The 20,635-nt window shown below is 51.2% G+C and overlaps 1 protein-coding gene across 3 annotated transcripts in view; it reads left to right on the forward strand.

The window, feature by feature from the left end:
* BMP1 (bone morphogenetic protein 1) overlaps positions 1-20,635 on the forward strand; it is a 49,982-nt gene that overhangs the window by 5,149 nt on the left and 24,198 nt on the right. For 2 of the 3 annotated variants that reach the window (XM_021665092.2, XM_021665094.2), the window contains exons 2-8: positions 4,112-4,225; positions 7,557-7,727; positions 7,954-8,071; positions 8,381-8,559; positions 9,274-9,379; positions 11,113-11,237; positions 12,096-12,211. In XM_021665092.2, the coding sequence (XP_021520767.1) occupies positions 4,112-4,225; positions 7,557-7,727; positions 7,954-8,071; positions 8,381-8,559; positions 9,274-9,379; positions 11,113-11,237; positions 12,096-12,211 (929 nt within the window). Of the gene's footprint in view, positions 1-4,111; positions 4,226-7,556; positions 7,728-7,953; positions 8,072-8,343; positions 8,560-9,273; positions 9,380-11,112; positions 11,238-12,095; positions 12,212-20,635 lie in introns of all 3 variants that reach the window. The other variant, XM_021665093.2, reaches the window with a different exon arrangement.

Below are 20,635 nucleotides of genomic sequence, written 5' to 3' on the forward strand. Positions count from 1 at the left end.
TTTCACCATGTTGACCAGGATGGTCTCGATCTCTTGACCTCATGATCCACCTGCCTCGGGCTCCCAAAGTGCTGGGATTATAGGCGTGAGCCACCACGCCCGGCTGCCCTGGGGTTTTACTCAAGGAGGGGTGGGGGCAGCGTGTGTGGGCAAGCCAGCATTTCCTGAGGAGGTCTAGAGCTGACCTTGAGCTTGCGGGTTGTTGTTGGGATAATATTAAAGTGGCAGGTGGGTGCTTACCATGCTGCATGCTCTGTGCTAGGGGTTTCGTGTATATGTCTTATTTTATGCAGTAATCCTAGGAGACAGATTCTGTTATGTAGGACAACATTGAGGCTTAGAAGAGTTTACATGACTTGTCAGCCAATAGTAGCCACGCCGGGATTCCAAGAAAGGCCTGTCTGACTCCAGAGACCTTGCCCTTTGCTCTATGTCCAGAGATGATTCTGCATGACCAGCCACACCTGTATGTGGTGATGCCTGTGGGTTTGGGTGTGGGAGCCTGCAGGTGCAGTGTCTGTGAAAGGTGTAACATGCGTAAGTGGGGGGGCATTCGTGTGGCATATGCACACCTATGTGAACTTTGGCGAGTGTGAACCCACTGCTCCTTCCTTGGAGAGTATCCCCCATCCCATGTCCTTGCTAAGGCCACTCTTGCATGTCACCTGAAAGCATCTTCTGTGGCTGTCCCATCAGTTGCTGAGCCAAGGCCACCTGCCGAGGATGGCAATTTAGGTAAGAGACGCTTTCTCATGGGGTGGAAGAGATTTGGGGCCACTTACTGGCTGGTGACCTTGAGTGAGTCATTGCCTGTCGTAGGCTCAAGGGTTCTGATCTCTAAAGTCAGGGAGGTGGGCTGGAACCTGGCCACTTAGGTTATCTCTCTGAGGGTTTCTAATGGGATACTCCTCTGCAAGAGCATGGTGTGGAGTGTGGCTTACTAGGCATGTTGTGGGCAGGCCAGGATTAAATTAATTAATGGGAAAGCACTTTGCCAATTGGAAAGCACCACATAAATTTCAACAGATATTTACATAAGATGTCATTATCACGACTATTACTGGCTTAATGGGTTCAGAGCTTGCAGCTGGTTTATGTGTGTTGGAGCTTGTGCATGCGTGTGTTTTTTTAGGACTGTCTGTGACTGCGTGTGTATTTTGCTGTGGATTGTCTATTTTTGTGTGTATGTATTTACAATAGGGGTTCTAGGGAGTGCAGTGGTCCCTGGACTGGGAATGGGGAGGCCTGAGTTATACATCCAGCTTTTCCAGGAGCTAGCAGTGTAGTCTCAGTTAAGTTGTTTCTTTTGGGACCTCAGTTTCCTCATCTGTAAAATGGAAAGTTGGCCTTGATGACTGCTACAGTCACTCCCACATTCTGTTGATCCTGTCTAGGTGAGGGTGTGTCTCTGAGCATGTATTTGCAAGCCAGAGAATATCAGCATGGCAATTCATTCATTCAAACATCCTGGAAAGCGCAGTGCTGGGGGCTGCTTTCGTGTGCAAGGATGTGTGTCTCTGGCTTTGATGGCTTTGCACTGGATGGCAAGGGTGTGGACATCACCATATGTCCGTAGGAACACTAACGTTGGGTGTCCGATTGTGTGTGTGATGAAGTCAGTGTATGTGTGTGTGTGTTCACCAGTGGGGCCGACTGGGGAGGAGAAACCTGTGTAGAAGGCCTCAGGGTTAAAACAATTTGTGTAATGCGACCGCCAGGCCTGTATAGCACTCTGCCTGGATGAGAAGCAGATGTCGCCATGGGTGGAGCTGCAGGGAAGCTGCTGTGGGTCCCACCTCCAGCCTAGCCTCATGCCTCCCCCAGCCCAGCCCAGCTCAGCGTGCAGCTCCCATCTGAGCACTTTCTAAAGCAGCCAGTTCTCTGGCCTCTGCTTTCTTTTCTCCAGACTTCTCAAAAGGAAGACAAACAGTTCAGCCGGGTCTCTGGAAACATCCCTCCCCTGCTCCAGATACTGGAATCAGAATGGCCCTTTAAAGAGGCTCTCTTCCCCTCTGGCCTTTCTGCTTGGGTAGTCTAAGACTTGGAATAGAAATGATTTGAGAACTGTTAAGTCTTTTCCTCTTAGCTGGGAAGCTCCCAGAAAGTATCTTTATTTCCCAAAGATGCTTATCTGTTCCAATGAAAATTAGAGCATTTTGACTGGGTGCCATGGCTCATGCCTGTAATCTCAGCACTTTGGGAGGGCGAGGTGTGAGGATCATGAGGTCAGGAGTTCGAGACCAGCCTGATCAATATGGTGAAACCCCGTTTCTACTAAAAACGCAAAAATTAGCCAGGCATGGTGGTGCGTGCCTGTGATCCCAGCTGCTTGGGAGGCTAAGGCAGGAGAATTGCTTGAACCCAGGAGGTGGAGGTTGCAGTGAGCCAAGATTGTGCCACTGCACTCCAGTCTGGGCAACAGAGCGAGTCTCAAAAAAAAAAAAAGAAAAAGAAAAAAAAGAAAATTGGAGCATTTTATTTCCTTTCCTTTTCTTTTTTTTTGAGACAAGGTCTCACTCTGTTGCCCAGGCTGGAGTGCAGTGGCGCGATCTTGGCTCACTGCAGCCTTGACCTCCGGGGCTCAATCGATCCACCTCCCTTAGCCTCCTGAGTGAATAGCTGAAACTACAGGCATGCCTGGCTAATTTTTGTGTGCTTTTTTGTTTTGTTTTGTTTTGTTTTTGAGATGGAATTTTGCTCTTGTTGTTCAGGCTGGAGCGCAATGGCGCGATCTCGGCTGACTGCAACCTTCACCTCCCAGGTTCCAGCTATTCTCCTGCCTCAGCCTCTCAAGTAGCTGGAATTACAGGCATGCGCCACATGCCCGGCTAATTTTGTATTTTTTTTAGTAGAGACAGGTTTCTCCATGTTGGCCAGGCTGTTCGAGAACTCCTGACCTCAGGTGATCTGCCTGCCTCGGCTTCCCAAAGTGCTGGCATTACAGGCGTGAGCTACCACACTTGGCTGCTAATTTTTGTATTTTTTATAGAGACGGGTTTCGCCATGTTGCCCAGGCTGATCGCTGATCTTGAACTTCTGAGCTTAAGTGATCTGCCCTCCTCAGCCCGCCTCAGCCTCCCAAAGTGTTGGGATTACAGGTGTGAGCCACCACATGTGGCTTATTTTATTTCATACCTCCCCTTGGTTTAATTGAAACAGCATTTGCTGAGTGAACACCACGTGGTCAGCATACCTCATTTTATTTTCTTTATGCTCTCTGGAAGACCCTAGGTCAGTATTTATTTCCTTGCATATTATTGAAGGTTAGCTCCACAGGAGCAGGAGCCTCTTTTGTCTTGCTAATGACTAGGGTCTTGTCTGGACCACAGTAGTATGTTAACTATTTGCTGAAGATTGATGGCTCTGTGCCGCACACCTGTAATCCCAGCTACTGGAGAGGCTGAGGAGGCTGGAGGATCCCTTGAGGCCAGGATTTTGAGACCAGTCTGGGCAACATAGCAAGGACCCTGCTAATTTTAAAAAATTAGCTGGGCACAGAGGTGAGACCCTATCTCCCCGACGGCCCCCAAAGAATGATGAGCTAACAGCCTGGTAGGGGCTGAGCATCAGCTTTACTGGAATTTTTTCTTTTTCTTTTTTTTTTTTTTGAGACAGAGTCTCACTCTGTAGCCAGGGTAGAGTGCAGTGGCAGGATCTTGGCTCACTGCAACCTCCAACTCCCTGGTTCAAGCGATTCTCCTGCCTCAACCTCCCGAGTAGCTGGATTACAGGCATGCGCCACCAAACCCAGCTAATTTCTTTTTTAATTTTTAGTACAGACGGGGTCTCAACATGTTAGCCAGGATGCTGTCAATCTCCTGACCTCGTAGTCCACCTTCCTCAGCCTCCCAAAGTGCTGGGATAACAGGCGTGAACCACTGCACCTGGCCACTTTACTGGGTTTTTAACTGAAAAGTGAGCATGAGCTCCCCAAGAAATTCTATAAACTGATTCCTCGCTGCCCTTCTCCTTCGTCTTCGGATGGCATTTGAGGATCATAGTCGCTGTGGAGGTTGGGGGCTGGTGACCACAGGGGTGGGACTAGAAGCACGTTGCATCTAGGTCTGGGTAGGAGGATTAACTCAGACCTGGCTGCTGCTATTCTCTTTAGCTGCCTTTCTTGGGGACATTGCTCTGGACGAAGAGGACTTGAGGGCCTTCCAGGTGCAGCAAGCTGCGGATCTCAGACAGCGCACAGTCCATAGGTCCTCCTTCAAAGCTGCAGGTAAGCCAGGTGCCGACGGGCCCTCTGTGTCCTAGAAATGGGTTCCAGGCTTAGGGAAACAAAGAATCTCCCTGTTCCCAGCCAGGCCCTCCCAGGACAGAGGCCATGAGCTTGACCTCAGCACATGGGCTTATTTTCCCTTGGGATATCTTTATCCCTTCCCCAGAGGAGTAGCAAATATAGACATCCCCAGCAACTAAGAACTGACATTCTTTCTGCTTACAGTTTACAAACCACCTTCCATAGTATTGTCTAGCTTGACTGTCCCCAACTACCTTTAAAGGTGGTGTCAGGACAACTCCTGTTTCACAGGTACAGAAACTAAGACCCACAGAGGTAAAGTGACCTGCCCAGGATCACACAGCTAGTGAGTGGCAGAGCTGGGACTGGAACCCGAGCTTTCTCACTCCAGATCTGAGACTCTGCCCAACCCTGCAGTCCCTCCCGGTACTTCTCCACCTCGCAGGTTTCTGTGCGTCCTCTGAGGCCCACTCAGGAGCTTCTCCTATTCGTCTTTCCCAGTTGCCTGCCAAACATGAGTGTCCCTCCATTTCCCCTGTTTTCTCTCTCCTCTGTGCTCACACTGTTACTCAGTAACTTACCACACCCTGTTGAAAGGATTTGCTCCTATGTCTCCCTAGCTGGACTCAAAGCTCTTTAAGGTCAGGGATGCTTTCTTCTTATCCTCGATTGTGGTCCAAACACCTAAAAGCCCACATGGGGCCGGGCGCAGTGGCTAACGCCTGTAATCCCAGCACTTTGGAAGGCTGAGGTGTGTGGATCACCTGAGGTCAGGAGTTCGAGACCAGCCTGACCAACATGGAGAAACCCCGTCTCTACTAAACATGCAAAATTAGCTGGGCATGGTAGCGCATGCCTGTAATCCCAGCTACTCAGGAGGCTGAGGCAGGAGAATTGCTTGAACCCAGGAGGCAGAGGTTGTGGTGAGCCGAGATTGCGCCACTGCACTCCAGCCTGGGCAACAAGAGTGAGACTCTGTCTCAAAAATAAATAAATAAAAGCCCACGTGGTACTTGTGCGTGGATGTGGGAATGGGAGGAATGAGGGCCTGGGCTGTGTCGGTTTGTTCCAGCCTCTCACTGCTCTGTAGAAGGTGCCTCACTGCCAATGCTGATGTTTGGGACACGGTCCTCAGAGCACACAAATAGCTCTCCCCTTCCCAAAGGGCAGAGGCAGGGATTCCTCTCTTCCTTTCCTTTCTTCTCCTCTCCTCTCCTCTGCTCACCTCCCCTCCCCTCTATTCCCCTCTCCCCCCTTCCCCTCCCCTCTCCTCTCCTCTCCTTCCTTTCCTCTCTTTTCCTTTCCTTTCCTTCTTTCTTTCTTTTTGAGATAAGATCTCTCTCTGTTACCTAGGCTGGAGCACAGTGGCACCATTTTAGCTCACTGCAACCTCTACCTTCTGAGTTCCAGCAATTCTCGTGCCTCAGCCTCCCAAGTAGCTGGGACCACAGGCATTCACCACCACGCCCAGCCAATTTTTCATATTTTTAGTAGACACGGGATTTTGCTGTGTTGGCTAGGCTGGTCTCAAACTCCTGGCGTTAAGTGATCCGGCCTCCCAAAGTGCTGGGATTACAGGCATGAGCCACCACGCCAAAGGGCAGGGATTTTTATTGAGGTCTGCCTGCTCTGGGAACACTTGGTGTGGCTGCAGTTGTCCTGTCCAGCTTGAGGGAAGATCCTGGTGTGAGCACCCCATGGAGTAAAGTACCCCAGGGGGTAGGTGGCATTGGAGGGTGACCTGGTAGCCTGCTAATAGGTAAGGCTCATGTGACCTTAGTGGGGGCTAGTAGGTATGGCCCAAGGGAAAGCTGCATGGAGGGGTCCCCCGCTAATGCACCAGGTGACCCTGGGCAAAGCTTTGGCCTTAGTTTCCTCATCTGCCAAATACAATATGACACTTGCCCACGTGCCTTAGAGCTCCCGTGTCAAATGCAAACATGAATTTGGGAAACTAAAAGAAGGCCGAGAGTTCTGAATGCTCCACAAATGTCAAGGTTTATTCCATGAGAAGGGATATTCTCCAAATCTCAGACCCCTACAGTTCCTAGAAAACGAGTACACCTTTGTTCTATTCTATGATTACAGTCAATTCTTGCCATTTGCAGAAGTTATAGAATAACTTTATCGTTACTCTGTACAGTCACTGAAAACATTACCAAATGCTGAGCCATTGCTCCTAGGGAAAATACAGTCAGGTTCCTTCAAGCCACAGGTCTCAACATTTTTATCAACCGATCAATGCATCATCTTGTTTTATGAGTGTTTCTTTTTAAAGACACCTTCCTTAATATAGAGCTGATTCATTAACATTGAACTCATGACCAACGGCACTTTAACTCATGCATCAAAGAAGCTTACCTAGCACATGTATTTTCTCTGTAAGACATAGCACAGCCTTCTTGCCCTAGGGAACACAGAGAGCACTTCAGCATTATGCTCAGGGGCCTTTTGTTTCTGTTTGTTTGTTTTGTTTTTTTTTTGAGGCGGAATCTCGCTCTGTGACCCAGGCTGGATAGAGTGCAGTGGTGTGATTTTGGCTCACTGCAACCTCTGGCTCACTGCATCCTCCGCCTCCTGGGTTCAAGTGATTCTCCTGCCTCAGTTTCCTGAGTAGCTGGGACTACAGGCAGGCTCCACCATGCCCCACTAATTTTTTTTTTTTTTTTTTGAGATGGAGTCTCATCGCTCTGTCGCCAGGCTGGAGTGCAGTAGTGGGATCTCGGCTCACTGCAACCTCTGCCTCCCAGGTTCAGGTGATTCTCCTGCGTCAGCCTCCCAAGTAGTTGGGACTACAGGAGTGTGCCACCACCCCCAGCTAATTTTTGTATTTTTAGTAGAGAGGAGGTTTCACCATGTTGGCCAGGGTAGTCTAGATCTCCTGACCTTGGAATCCACCTGCCTCGGCCTCCCAAAGTGCTGGGATTACAGGAGTGAGCCACCACGCCTGGCCAATCAAGGCCCATTTAAACAGTGAAACCCTCAACAAAGTGCACAAATATGCGAAAAACATGGCACTTTAACTAGACCTCAAAAAGGATACTTGTTTACACAAAGAGTGCTGAAAGCAGAAGGCTTTGTCCAACCTCAGCTGGGAACATGCATGTTGGGTGACTCAAAATTCTCACCACTCTGCAAATGTCCACAAATGACTGCCAAAGGCCTGAAAGTATTGATTTTGGGGGCTACGAATAAATTTTAGCCAGTAGGCAAATTTGCAAGCACAGAATCCATGAAACGTGAGGTTTGACTATGCTTTTTTTTCCTCCTCTTCCTCTCCACTCACTAGCCACATCCCTTCTTCTTTCAGTTTCAGGAAACACTTCTACCCTCAGCTGCAAAAGCACCAATGGGCAGCCTCAGAGTGGAGCCTGCGGGAGGTGGAGAGGCAGATCTCGTAGCCGGCGGGCAGCAACGTCCAGACCAGAGCGTGTGTGGCCGGATGGGGTCATCCCCTTTGTCATTGGGGGAAACTTCACTGGTGAGCATGCTATTGTGGGACCCAGGCTGCAGCCAGTATCGGACCTGGGTTTGGGGCGGCCCTGCCAGGCATGGAGGTGTGTGTGGGTGCCACCTGCAGCCAGAGTGCCCACACATTCCTTTCCCGGGAGTCTGCTCTTAGAATGGCTGTGAGTGACTCTTCAGTTGTGGGTAGGAGGTGGGACCGCCTGGACACCGTGGCAGCCTGGCTTCCTTCCTCCTGGCAGGTAGCCAGAGGGCAGTCTTCCGGCAGGCCATGAGGCACTGGGAGAAGCACACCTGTGTCACCTTCCTGGAGCGCACTGATGAGGACAGCTATATTGTATTCACCTACCGACCTTGCGGGTGAGCAGGGAGCCCTAGGCACTGCACCCTCCGCCGTTGCCCCAACCCATGTTCTGCCCTGGGCACTGCCGCTGCCCCCAGCTGGGCACAGCCCTGGGTCCCTCTGTCCCCTCCTGCTATGGGGCATCTCTCCAGGAACTGCCCCTTGTGTGGCTGTGACTCCAGCGCACAGCCTGGGCACTCGGCACTCAGGGCCCACCCCTCCCCTCCGCTCCCCTGCCGCCCCGCCCCCGGCAGCCTGGCCCCGCCCCTGAGTGGATGCACTCCCCCAGCTCGGGACCGCCCCCCTGAGCTGGCCCCGCCCTCCAGGTGCTGCTCCTACGTGGGTCGCCGCGGCGGGGGCCCCCAGGCCATCTCCATCGGCAAGAACTGTGACAAGTTCGGCATCGTGGTCCACGAGCTGGGCCATGTCGTCGGCTTCTGGCACGAACACACTCGGCCAGACCGTGACCGCCACGTTTCCATCGTTCGTGAGAACATCCAGCCAGGTAGATACCTGCCCCTCCGTGCGCGGCTCCCGCCCCAGCCCCCACCTCCAGAGCCCCTGGCGGGGCAGTGGGAGCCGCTACTGTCCGCAGTCATCGCCTGAGCCCGCAGCGCTGCCCACAGCCTGGGTTGAGCCAGCCCCTGCCCCCGAGGCATTTCCTCCTCCCTTGCAGATGAAGGACGCACATCCATTGTAGAGCTCTTCTGGGAGGCTGGGCCAGGTCCTGGTCCTGGACAGCAGGAGCCCTGGCAGCCTCTAGGGTGGGGCATGGGCTTAGTGGGCCCATCGTGGGGGCTGCTCAGGCCTTTCTTCTCACCTTTGCCCTCTTTCTGTCCTCTGCCTGGTCTGACCTCTGAGGGTTTTTCTCTCATTTTTCTGCTATCTCTGTCCCTCCCTTCCTGCCTCCTCCCTCTCTGCCCCAGGTGTTCTCTATGCTTCACTGCTTCCTTCTCAGCTGTGGCTCTAGAAATGGGTGCTTCCTTCCCATGATCCCTTGCGCCTTCAGTCCTCCATTCACCAGGCCGTCTGCTGGGCAGGACTCTTCCTGAGAGCCTCCCCACCCCCCAGGCTCCCCTTGGCTGCTCCTGGGACCCTCAGGTAGGGGGGCCCCCTCAGGTACAGGAAGGACCCCATTCCCTGCGCTGGAAAGGAAGCATTGCATTCCAGGCAGACCCACCCCCTCCCTTCCCTCACACCCTTTTCCTGATCTTCACAGGGCAGGAGTATAACTTCCTGAAGATGGAGCCTCAGGAGGTGGAGTCCTTGGGGGAGACCTATGACTTCGACAGCATCATGCACTACGCTCGGAACACATTCTCCAGGTGGAGACGGGGTCGGGCCTGGGCCTCTGCAGGGGCAGCCCCACCCTGCCCTCTGTAGCCCATTCTCCTCCTCCTCCCACTTCTGGGGCAGTGACGCAGGAAGAGAGTGGCCTTCTAGGGGGCTGTGGCCTCCAAGCTGAGGGTTTGTAGATGCTGCCTGCCCTCCTGTCTTCTTCCTCCAGTGGGTCTGTGGCAGGGACTAGGTTCTTCCCTTACTGCCAGGTGCACCCAGGGCACCTGGCGGAGGAGGCTGAACCCAGCCACTCTGCAAGCCAAGCAGTATGGGGTAGCCCCAAAACTATCAGCTTGAAGGACTGAGTGTTCATTTGTAGGCCGTTTGTTTGTTTTTGCTTGAGACAGGGTCTTGCTCTGTTATCCTGGCTGCAGGGCAGTGGCACAGTCATGGCTCATTGCAGCCTCAAACTCCTAGACTGAAGCAGTCATCCCATCTCAGCCTCCTGAGTAGCTAGGATGACAGGCACTCACCGCCATGCCTTTTTTTAAGAGATGGGGCCTCACTATATTGCCCAGGCTGATATCAAACTCCTGGGCTCAAGTGATCCTCCTACCTCGGCCTCCCAAAAAGCTGAGATTACAGGCGTGAGCCACCACGCCCAGCCATTCCTTTTAGTCCGCTTTTTTTGTAATTGGCTAATTTGCATGAAGCGTGGCCCCTGCCCTGGACTAGCCCCCATGCCCAGCTCCCAAGCATATCCTCCTGATCCCAGGCCCAGGTACCAGAAGCCACAACCAGAACCCTGCAAGGTGGTGGCCTGACCTCCCCTCCCCCAGCTTCTCCTTAGCAGAGTGTGGGAAATGATGCCTCCCTCCTCCTCGCATTCCTTCCTGGCCTGGCCATTCCCAGGCCTGGTGCTTTGCTCATCCTCTGTGTCCCAGACAGTGGCCCTCCCCCTTCTTCTCAGTGCTCCTACCCGATCTGCTCTTCCTGCCTGCAGACCTGCAGGAACAGAGACCAAGGAAGGGTGGTGAGGTCATTCTGTCCCCCACACCCACAGACCCAGGCTTATATTTCCCACCACATCCCACCCCACCCCCTGCTGTGATCCACCCAGCTGGGTGTGAGTCAGGGGCCCTGGGGAGGTGGAGGCTGCCTCCCCTTCACTCTGCTCCTCCAAGTGGAAATACCCAGGATTTTGAAGGGAGGAATGTGGGGACAGGAGACACTGATAGATTGGGATTTGGTGGGGCTGTACCCAGGGCTTGGTCTGGCTGCAGTGGAATCTGCCTTTGGCCTTGTTACAGGTGCTGTCAGACGCAGCCTGTGCCAGCAGGGTGAGGAGCTCGCCTGGGAGTCCTGGGAGAAGTTCAGTTAGGGCTGGAGCCACATGAGGGGCTGCAGAAGCAGGGGCCCAGTAGGGTTGGAGAGATGACCCCCTAGGGGCCCATAGCTTTCCTGGGGCTGTGAGTTGCAGCCAGCCTGAGCTGGAGGCACCAGTGGGTCCCAGGGCACCCTGGACCTGCATCCCTGACCTCCCAATGTGTTCCTGGGGCTCCCCCGACTCCTGTGGTGTGGCTGCCACGGAGCAGGGTGGCTGCTGGTCAGTGGGCAGCATAATGACAGGGTGAGACGTCTCCACCCGGCCCTGACCCTGCTGAGGAATGTCTGGGCTCCAGCAGGGTCGTGACTTGTGGGTACGGATGGGCCTGCCACCCACTCCCTGCCCACCATCCATCAGATGCTCACTCTTACTTTTCTCCCTCTTCTTCCTCAGGGGCATCTTCCTGGACACCATTGTCCCCAAGTATGAGGTGAACGGGGTGAAACCCCCCATTGGCCAAAGGACACGGCTCAGCAAGGGGGACATTGCTCAGGCCCGCAAGCTTTACAAGTGCCCAGGTCAGGGCAAAGGAGGGATGGGTGAGGGCATGGAGGGCAGGGCCGGGCCTGAGGGAGGCAGAGGCCAGGGGCCTGGTGCCACCAGAAAGACTGAGGCTGCAAGTCTTAGAGAATGATGGCCAGGCATGGTGGCTCACACCTATAATCCCAGCACCTTCAGAGGCCAAGGCGGGCAGATCACCTGAGGTCAGGAGTTCGAGACCAGCCTGACCAATATGATAAAACTCCATCTCTACTAAAAATACAAAAATTAGCCGGGCGTGGTGGCACGCGCCTGTAATCCTAGCTACTCGGGAGGCTGAGACAGGAGAATTACTTGAACCTGGGAGGCGGAGGTTGCAGTGAGCCGAGATCACGCCATTGTACTCCAGCCTGCGCAACAAGAGCGAAACTCCGACTCAAAAAAAAAAAAAAAAGAGAGAATGGGGTAGAGGGGAGGGGACCCCATAGTGGGGGGCAGTGTCCAAGTGAAGGAAGCTGCCTGGGGGTAGCGACGGGTGGTGTTGAGAAGCTGAGCCGCCACCTTCTGAGGTTCTGTAGGGGCAGAAGAACTGGGGAGAACAGAGCAATCCTAGGAGACGGAGGCCCACCAAGGGAGCTTGACCTTAACTCTGGAACCTACATTGCCTTCACAACAGGGCACTGGTTACCCAGTCAGTACTGGGCTGGGAGGTAGGATGGTGTGTGCTGTATGTGAGGCGGAGGGGGTGGATCTTAAAGGGACAGGACCCTTGCAGACACCTTCCTTCTCAGGCATTCTCCCCTTGCCCAGAGGATGCCAGGGCTCAGGGGTGGGTGAACCAGAAGGTGGGGGATTCAGTGCCTGCAACCCTGCTCTGTCATTTCCTTTCCTCACAGCCTGTGGAGAGACCCTGCAAGATAGCACAGGCAACTTCTCCTCCCCTGAGTACCCCAATGGCTACTCAGCTCACATGCACTGCGTGTGGCGCATCTCCGTCACGCCTGGGGAGAAGGTACGTGTGGACTTGGCCACTGAGCCTCCCCTCCTCTGTGGGACCCCATACCTCAGGGACTTCTACCATGGTGGGGGGTCAGTGGGTGCCAGCATCCTACCTGGTCATGGTAAATGCATTGAGTCCACAGCGCTGACGGAGCACTGCTGTGGGAAGGGGCTCCCGGCAATTTGCCGCCTTCCCCAGCATCTCCCAATACTTGTAAATTAGTGTTAATTTGCAGATAGCACTTGCTATGTAGGCCTGTTTTGATTATCTAGTTCTTCTTTGGTGCTTTTCCTGCATCACCTCTTTTAGTTTCTATGGCTCCCTCCACCTTCATTTTACAGATGTGGAAACTGAGGCAGAGTGGTTAAGTAACTTGCCCAAGGTCACACAGCTAACAAGGACTGAGGTGGGATTGGAGCCCCTTTCAGGTCTGGATTCCCTTGGATGAGCTGCTCAACCTGATCTGCAGCTCTCATCTGTTTCATCAGGGATTGGGCCAGGGGCTCCTTGAAGGGTTCTTCCCAATTCTGACAGGCTCTGGTCCCGGAACAATTCAGGAATGATGCGCGTGCCTTCAGCGGGATGTCCCTGGAGGGTCTCTCCTTCCCACCTGTCCTTCCTTTTGCACAGGCCAGGCCCCTCCAGTCTTTGCTCTGTGGGCCTGATTTTCTGTGCCTGGCTTTCCACCGGCACTCTTTCTCCTCCCTCTACCTGTCATCTGCTGTATCAGTTCTGATCCAGAGAGAAAGCTCAGCTCCACTTTCCATCTCACCTTGTAGGAAGTGCCCAGTTCTCATACTCGCTGCCACGTAGGGCTGGATTAGGGCACACTACGGGATCAGGTCAGAGCTGTCTCCATCTTCACAGTCTAGCTTGGATGTGACCTCCTTCAGGAAGGCTTCCCTGCTCGCCATATTAATTGGTGGCAAGCAGGGTGTCGGGGAAGGCCCCCAAGCCTGTCTGGTCGGGTTTCCCACTGCATGGTTGATTAGCCCTGTTTGAATATCGAAGGTGATGAGAGGCTCACTACTTTGCAGAATAATTCATTCTGCACTCTAGTTAGCTCTTTTTAAATTTTTTCTTGAGGAGTCTCACTCTGTCACCCAAGCTGCAGTGCAGTGGCATGATCTCAGCTCACTGCAATCTCTGTCTCCCAGGCTCAAGCAATCCTCCCACTTCAGCCTCTCGAGTAGCTGGGACCACAGATGTGCGCCACCATGCCCAGCTGACTTTTTTTTTCCTATTTTTGGTTGAGACAGGGTTTCACCATGTTGCCCAGGCTGGCCTCGAACTTCTGACCTCAAGTGATCCTCCTGCCTCAGGCTTCAAAGTGCTGGGATTACAGGCGTGAGCCACCGCCTGGCCTGTAGCCAGCTCTTAATGTTACAATGTCTCTTCTTCTCCCTTAAACCCCTCACTTGCTCCAGTACTTCCCTCAAGAGCAATTCAGGATAACTCCGGCCCTCTTTCCCATGTCAGCCCTCCTAACATGGGGAGACTACTCCCATGCCTTCTTAGATCCATTCATGGGCTTTTCACATGGAGTCTGGACCTCCCCACCAACCCCAGACCTTCTGTGTCCTTCCTATTTTTATTGCTCCCAAAAATGAGCTACAAGACTTTATCTTCCTTGATTGGGGCATGGTTCTTTTTTTTTTTTTGAGTTGGAGTCACACTCTGTTGCCCAAGCTGGAGTACAGTGGTGCCACCTCGGCTCACTATAACTTCCACCTCCCAGGTTCAAGCAATTCTCCTGCCTCAGCCTCCTGAATAGCTGGGATTACAGGCATCTGCCACCATGCCCACCTAATTTTTTTGTATTTTTAGTAGAGACGGTGTTTCACCATGTTGGTTAGGCTAGTTTTGAACTACTGACCTCAAGTGATTTGCCTGCCTCAGCCTCCCAAAGTGCTAGGATTACAAATGTGAGCCACCGTGCCCGGCCTGGGGCATGGTTCTTAATGTCATAATGCAACCTGAGGTGGATTCGATTCTGTTATTGTCAAATTGTTCGTTTCAACATCTCAAAGCCTTCAAATTTTGAATCAGAATTTCACCATCCATCAGGTAGCCCTCCTCTTAAATCTGCCATGAGCTGCTTTGGAGAAGGTCTTCATCCTGGTCTTTGATCAAAACATTGAACCGCATACAAACCAAAGAAGAACCCAGATTTCCCTCCAAATTGACATTAATCTGTTAATCTAGGCTCTGGGCAGAGTTATTACACTAGTTATGATGCCACTTGTGGTCATTACTGTCTAGCCACAGGTCACCACTGGTTGACCGGGATGTGTGCTCCTTCTGAGACCATACCTTGGTCATCTTTCCATCCTTGGCTTAGGAAGTGTTTCATAAATGCCAAATACTTAAGATACAGCCCCTTACTGAACTAAATCTGTTCCCCCAGTTGATAAAACCCCTTTAAAAAGGAAGACAAATGTGTTCGATGTGCCTTGTTTCCAGTGAACCCAAATTGGCTCCTAGTAATCAAGTGTTTCTTTTCTAATGGTCACACACCATCTGTTTCATTGGGGATTGACATTTGACCCAGTGGTTTGCAATTCCCAGAATCCACTCCTTACTCTCCTCCCAGCATACACACCCCTTTGAAGACTGGGAAAGCTCTTGCTCTGAGTTCTGCAGATTACACATGCTGATCACATCTGCAAGTTATTTGACTGATTCCTCTGATGTCATTGGTGAGCTTGGAGACAACCAGTTTAGAGAGGTGCTCGCACTCTCCTCCTTCTATGTTATTGAACTTCTGTTTTCTTTTCAAATAATGCTTATTTTCATTTGTTGTAATTTGAAGATCATTCTTACATAGGACAGATTTTTATTGAGAGTTGAGTAATTCTGGCTTCTCTCTTGGTTGACATTCTACCATCTTCCCTTAAAAGTGAACCCGTTCTTCCTTGTTCTGAATCTCACTTTAAAATTGCCATTCTGCCCATTATATGGCCGATGCCTGTAATCCACTTTGGGAAACTGAGGCAGGAGGATCACTTGAGGCCAGGAGTTTGAGACCAGCCTGGCCAACATGGCGAAACTCCATCTCTACAAAAAATTTTAAAAATTAGCTGGGTGTATTTTGGGTGCTTGTAATTCCAGCTACTCGGGAGGCCAAGGTGGGACGATGGCTTGAGCCTGGGAGTTTAAGTTTGCTGTGAGCTGTGATTATGCCACTACATTCATGCTGGGGTGACAGAGCAAGATCTTGTCTCAAAACAACAAAAAATTGCATTCCTTTGTTACTGTTTTCTACCAGCTATGTCCTGGGCTTCCTTTGTTTCCTTCTAGAGGGTTCCCATTACTCCAGCCTTGGGAAATCTCACCCACAGATAATAAGAGCAGTAACTAACACTGATTGAACATAGATCGATCAGGTATGTGTTCAATTCTTTATGTACATTTTGTCCAACATTATCACACAGCAACATTACAGCCCAGATGCTAACATTATCCCTGTTTTGGAGATGAGAAAACAGACGTGGAAAAATTTAGTAACTTCTCCAAAATCGCATAGAATTGGATTATGATACAAGAGTCAGTGATCGCAATACTAGGTGTGTTCTGAAGCCCTGTTGCATTTCAACAATTACTTTAGTGCCCTTCAGCAAACCAGTGTGCCTACCATGTGCCCGGCACTGGGTCGGCCACTGAGGATGTACAGATGCACAAGAGGGTCCCTGGCCCTGAGCAGCGGAGTCAGGTGGCACAATACTTACCTTCCTGTCCGGGAGTTTTATGCAAGCAGCGGGGTATGGCAGCTGATCAGGATCGGCTTCCTTCTCTCTTGTTCCCGGCTAGCCTGGGCTGGCACTAGTCTCTCTCTAGAGGACACACATGGCCTTGCCCTGAAAGCTTCCCTCTCTGCCTTGGGGCTGCACTTGCCACAATTCCCAGAGGACTGCTGCCCTTTTTTCAGAAGCCTCCCTGGAGCTACAGAAAGAGAAAAGGGCTAAGTATAAAAATTCCAGATTAATCAACACGTGGTTGTAGAAATACACAAAGTAAAAACTATCCACGGTCCTGAATGAAATTGGAGAGTTGTAAGGGAAGCCTAGCGACACCCTGGGAATGGAAACACTCAAAGGGCCTGCAGAGCTTGGCGTAGTAGAATAATAACGGCCTCTCTGTTATTTAATGATTATGCACCAGGCAAAGCATTAGGCACCTTACATTCCAGACGCTGCTATTCTCTGTAACAATTTTTTTTCCCCCTAAGACGGAGTCTCGCTCCATCGCCCAGGCTGGAGTGCAATAGTGTGATCTCAGCTAACTGCAACCTCCACCATTTGGGTTCAAATGATTCTTCTGCCTCAGCCTCCCAAGTAACTGGGATTACAGGCGCCCGCTAGCACGCCTGGCTAATTTTTGTATTTTTAGTAGAGACTGGGTTTCAGCATGTTAGTCAGGCTGGTCTTGAATTCCTGACTTCGTGATCCACCTGCCTCAGCCTCCCAAAGTGCTGGGATTACGGGCTTGTGCCACCGTGCCTGGCCCCTGTAACACCTTTACGACCTGGGTACTATTATCCCTAGCCAAGAGAATGGAGGCTCCAAGCGCTTGAGTAAATCTCCCCAAGTTTACACAGGTAGTAGTGGTGAAACTGGCGTTCAAGTTCTAGGACTTTCTGACTCCAAAGTCTATGATCTTTCAACAGTCAACCTGAAATGATGCCACCTGCGTTAGCAGATGGACTTTGCCATCTACTTTGGCTGTGGAGAAGTTGTTTTTCACTTGCCTCCCAGTTCTCAGCTTATTGCCAGAAATGTGAATGATAGTAAATCTTATCGTATACAGTTGATGCTGCATGTCATGGGTATGTCAAAGTAAAAGAGCCACCTGGAAAACCTTCTTCTTGGATCCCCCAAGTCTACATTCGTGTAATTAGCAGCTGGCGTGGAGAGGATTGACATTGGTTCCCCAGCAACGGAGGAGAAGCTTTATGAGGAGGAGATGGTTTTAAGAAGGGAATCGGCCAGGCAAGGCGACTCACGCCTGTAATCTCAGCACTTTAGGGGGCCAAGGCGGGCAGATCGTGAGGTCAGGAGTTCGAGACCAGCCTAAACATGGAGAAACCCCGTCTCTACTAAAAATACCAAAATTAGCTGGGCATGGTGGTACACACCTGTAGTCCCAGCTACTCGGGAGGCTGAGGCAGGAAAATCGCTCGAACCTGGGAGGTGGAGGTTGCAATGAGTTGAGCTCATGCCACTGCACTCCAGCCTGGGCAACAGAGCAAGACTCAGTCTCAAAAAAGAAAAAAAAAAAAAAAGAAGGGAATCATGGTCAGCAGATCAAGCATTTGCAGAGGTGCCAAGAAGATAAGAACTTTTGGAACTGGCAGTATCTGCCCTCACACCCATTCCTGCCTTCTGATATGCTGCCCATTCTTCAAGGTCCAACCCAACTTCTTGATGCCTTCCCTGACCTCCACGTGCCCATCCAGGCCAAAGGGAATCCCTCTATCCTCTGCAAAGCCTGTGCTGGATCCTACCCTGAGTCCATGCTGCTTGAAGGGTGGGGGGCTCTGAGGATGAAGGGAAAGTGGACCGTTATCCTTAGTACACCTGCTGAGCAGAATTCCTTGGCAGGCCCAGGGAAGCCACGTGGAGGATTGGTGGAGGGTGTAACTTAAGAGCCAGAGGGCCTGAGTTGACTTGCAGCTGTGCAGCGTACTGACTGTGTGGTCTTGGGTAACTTGCTTAACCTCTCTGTGCCTTTGTTTCCCCATCTATCTATCTATATATTTTTTGAGATGGAGTCTCATTCTGTCACCCAGGCTGGAATGCAGTGGCTTGATCTTGGCTCACTGCAACCTCCACCTCTGTGTTTAAGCGATTCTCCTGCCTCAGCCTCCTGAGTAGCTGGGACTATAGGCATGCACCACCATGCCTGGCTAATTTTTGTATTTTTAGTAGAGACAGGGTTTTGCCATGTTGGCCAGGCTGGTCTCGAACTCCTGACCTCAGGCAATCTGCCTGCCTTGGCCTCCAAAAGTGCTGGGACAAGCATGAGCCATCATGCCCAGCCTGTTTCCGCATCTATAAAATGGGTCTGGTGATAGTACCTGGAGGCACTATCATGTTTGATCTGCTAACCATGATTCCCTTCTTAAAAGTCTCCTCCTCATAAAGGTATGAGGATTAAACAAATTAATATACTTAAGTCACTGGAGTAATACCTATCACACAGTGACAGTGTTAGCTGCTGCTGTCTTTCCTATAGTCCTAATCTTTTTATTTTATTTAATTTTTAAATTTTTGTTGTTGGAGATGGAGTCTCGCTCTGTTGCCCAGGCTGGGGTGCAGTGGCTCTATCTCAGCTCACTACAACCTCCACCCCTCGGGTTCAAGTGATTCTCATGCCTCAGCTTCCTGAGTAACTGGGACTACTGGCACATGCCACCATGCCTGGCTAATTTTTATATTTTTAGTAGAGATGGAGTTTCACCATGTTAGCCAGGCTGGTCTCAAACTCCTGACCTCAGGTGATCTGCCCGCCTTGGCCTCCCAAAGTGCTGGGATTACAGGCATGGGCCACAGTGCCCACAGCCCAGCCCTAATCTTTTTAAATGAGGAAACCCTGGTCTACTTCCCCAGGAACGCTATTTCTCTCTAATTCCAGGATTCTAGTCTGAACCATTTCAAATACCAAAAAATCTTAAGCAAACTTCACTCTAATAGCAAAGTTAACATTTATTGAGTGCTTACTCTGCTAGACACTTGTAAACTTTGTTACACATATGAATTGAATTCTCTCAGTCCTGGGAGGCAGACAGTATCATCATTACCCTCTTATAAACAAGGATGCGGAGGCACAGAACTGGTTGACAGGCGTAAAGATCATGCAGCAAGGTCAGATTGAAGCCAGACAGTGAGTCACCAAGGGGGGACGTGCTGAACTGGCACACTGTGGCAAAAAGCGAGGTGTCCCATCACTTCTCCCCTGCCAGCATGCAGCAAGCATGAGGAGTATTTCCTATACTCGGGTTGCACCAGGACACTCTGCACCCCATATCTCATTGAATCCCCCCAACTCTCCAGCAGAGCCATTATGATCATCTCTAGTTTGGGTTTTTTTTTTTTCTGAGACAGAGTTGCTCTGTTGCACAGAGGTGTGATCATAGCTCATTCCAGCCTGGACCTCCCCAGCTCAGGTCATCCTCCCACCTCCACCTCCGGAGTAATGGGGATCACCAGCATGTGCCACCATGCTTGGCAAATTTTTTAATGTTTTTGTAGCGATGAGGTCTCACTGTGTTGCTCAGGCTGGTCTCAAACTCCTGGGCTCAAATGATCCTTCCACCTCAGCCACCCAAAGTGCTGGGATTACAGGCATGAGCCACCGTGCCTGGCCCCATCTCAATTTCAGACAAAAACATTAAGGCTTAAGGAAGCCGAGCCACAGGCCCAAGTCACCAGCCCGGAAGTGGCGGGGCTGGCCAGGTTTTCTCTGGCAAAGGGCAGTGCCCCTGCCACCAGAGCAGAGCTGTTTCCACATGACAGAAGCCAGTACAACTCTTAATTAGACACCTCCGGTCTCAATATAGCCATCACTGGACTCCTCTGTAGGACGCCTCTCGGCCAGAGCAGGTTTCCCCTCCTGAGTGACGTGACCTCTGGATCCTCCTGCTTCTCTGGAGGTCTTGGGTGGGCCCTTGGGTTCTGCCGGCTGGGCGTGGTTTCTTCCTCAGTGGCTTTGACCTCATCCTCCCCAGATAGAGCCAGGGTTGCTTCTGAGGATGCTTGTCCTCAGCACAGCTGCTGAGCAGAACTGTTTGGCAGGCCCGGGGAGGCCACGTGGAGGAGTGGTGGAAGGCTTGAGTCAGGAGCCAGAGCGCCCTCACTGGGCCCTCGGCCTCCCTTCTTCCAGCCAGCCACACTCTTAAAGTCATTTTGTTGTTTGTTAGATATAAAAATAACATCTGCACACAGTAAACGTTTTGAACAATCTAGAAATGCATAAAATAACAAGGGAATTTTCTCCCTTTGACCCCCCTCCAGATCCCACTCCTGAGAGGTGACTAAGCATTGGTAACACTTCCTGGTGTCTCCTTCCAGACCCTTCTAGGTATACATGTGCATGTAAGCATGTATGTGTACACACGTATGTATGTACATACAGGACAAAAAGGAATTGTATACACATGTATATGGTCTTTCGCAATATACCTTGCACTCAGCAATGAGGTGGTCGCCCTTCCATGCCAGCACTCAGTCATTTTTATGGCTGCTCAGAATGCCATTATCTTGATTTCTTCCAATTATTCACTTGCCCCCTACAAGTCTCTATTCATGGATATAGATATATGATATATATTATATTTTATATATATTTTTTATATATATATATATATTTTTTTTATTTTATTTTTTTTTTTTTTGAGATGGAGTCTCGCTCTTGTTACCCAGGCTGGAGTGCAATGGT

Source organism: Aotus nancymaae, unplaced genomic scaffold, assembly GCF_030222135.1.
Source record: "Aotus nancymaae isolate 86718 unplaced genomic scaffold, 86718_ANA_hifiasm-v0.15.2.pri h1tg000079l, whole genome shotgun sequence".
Classification (NCBI taxonomy): domain Eukaryota; kingdom Metazoa; phylum Chordata; class Mammalia; order Primates; family Aotidae; genus Aotus; species Aotus nancymaae.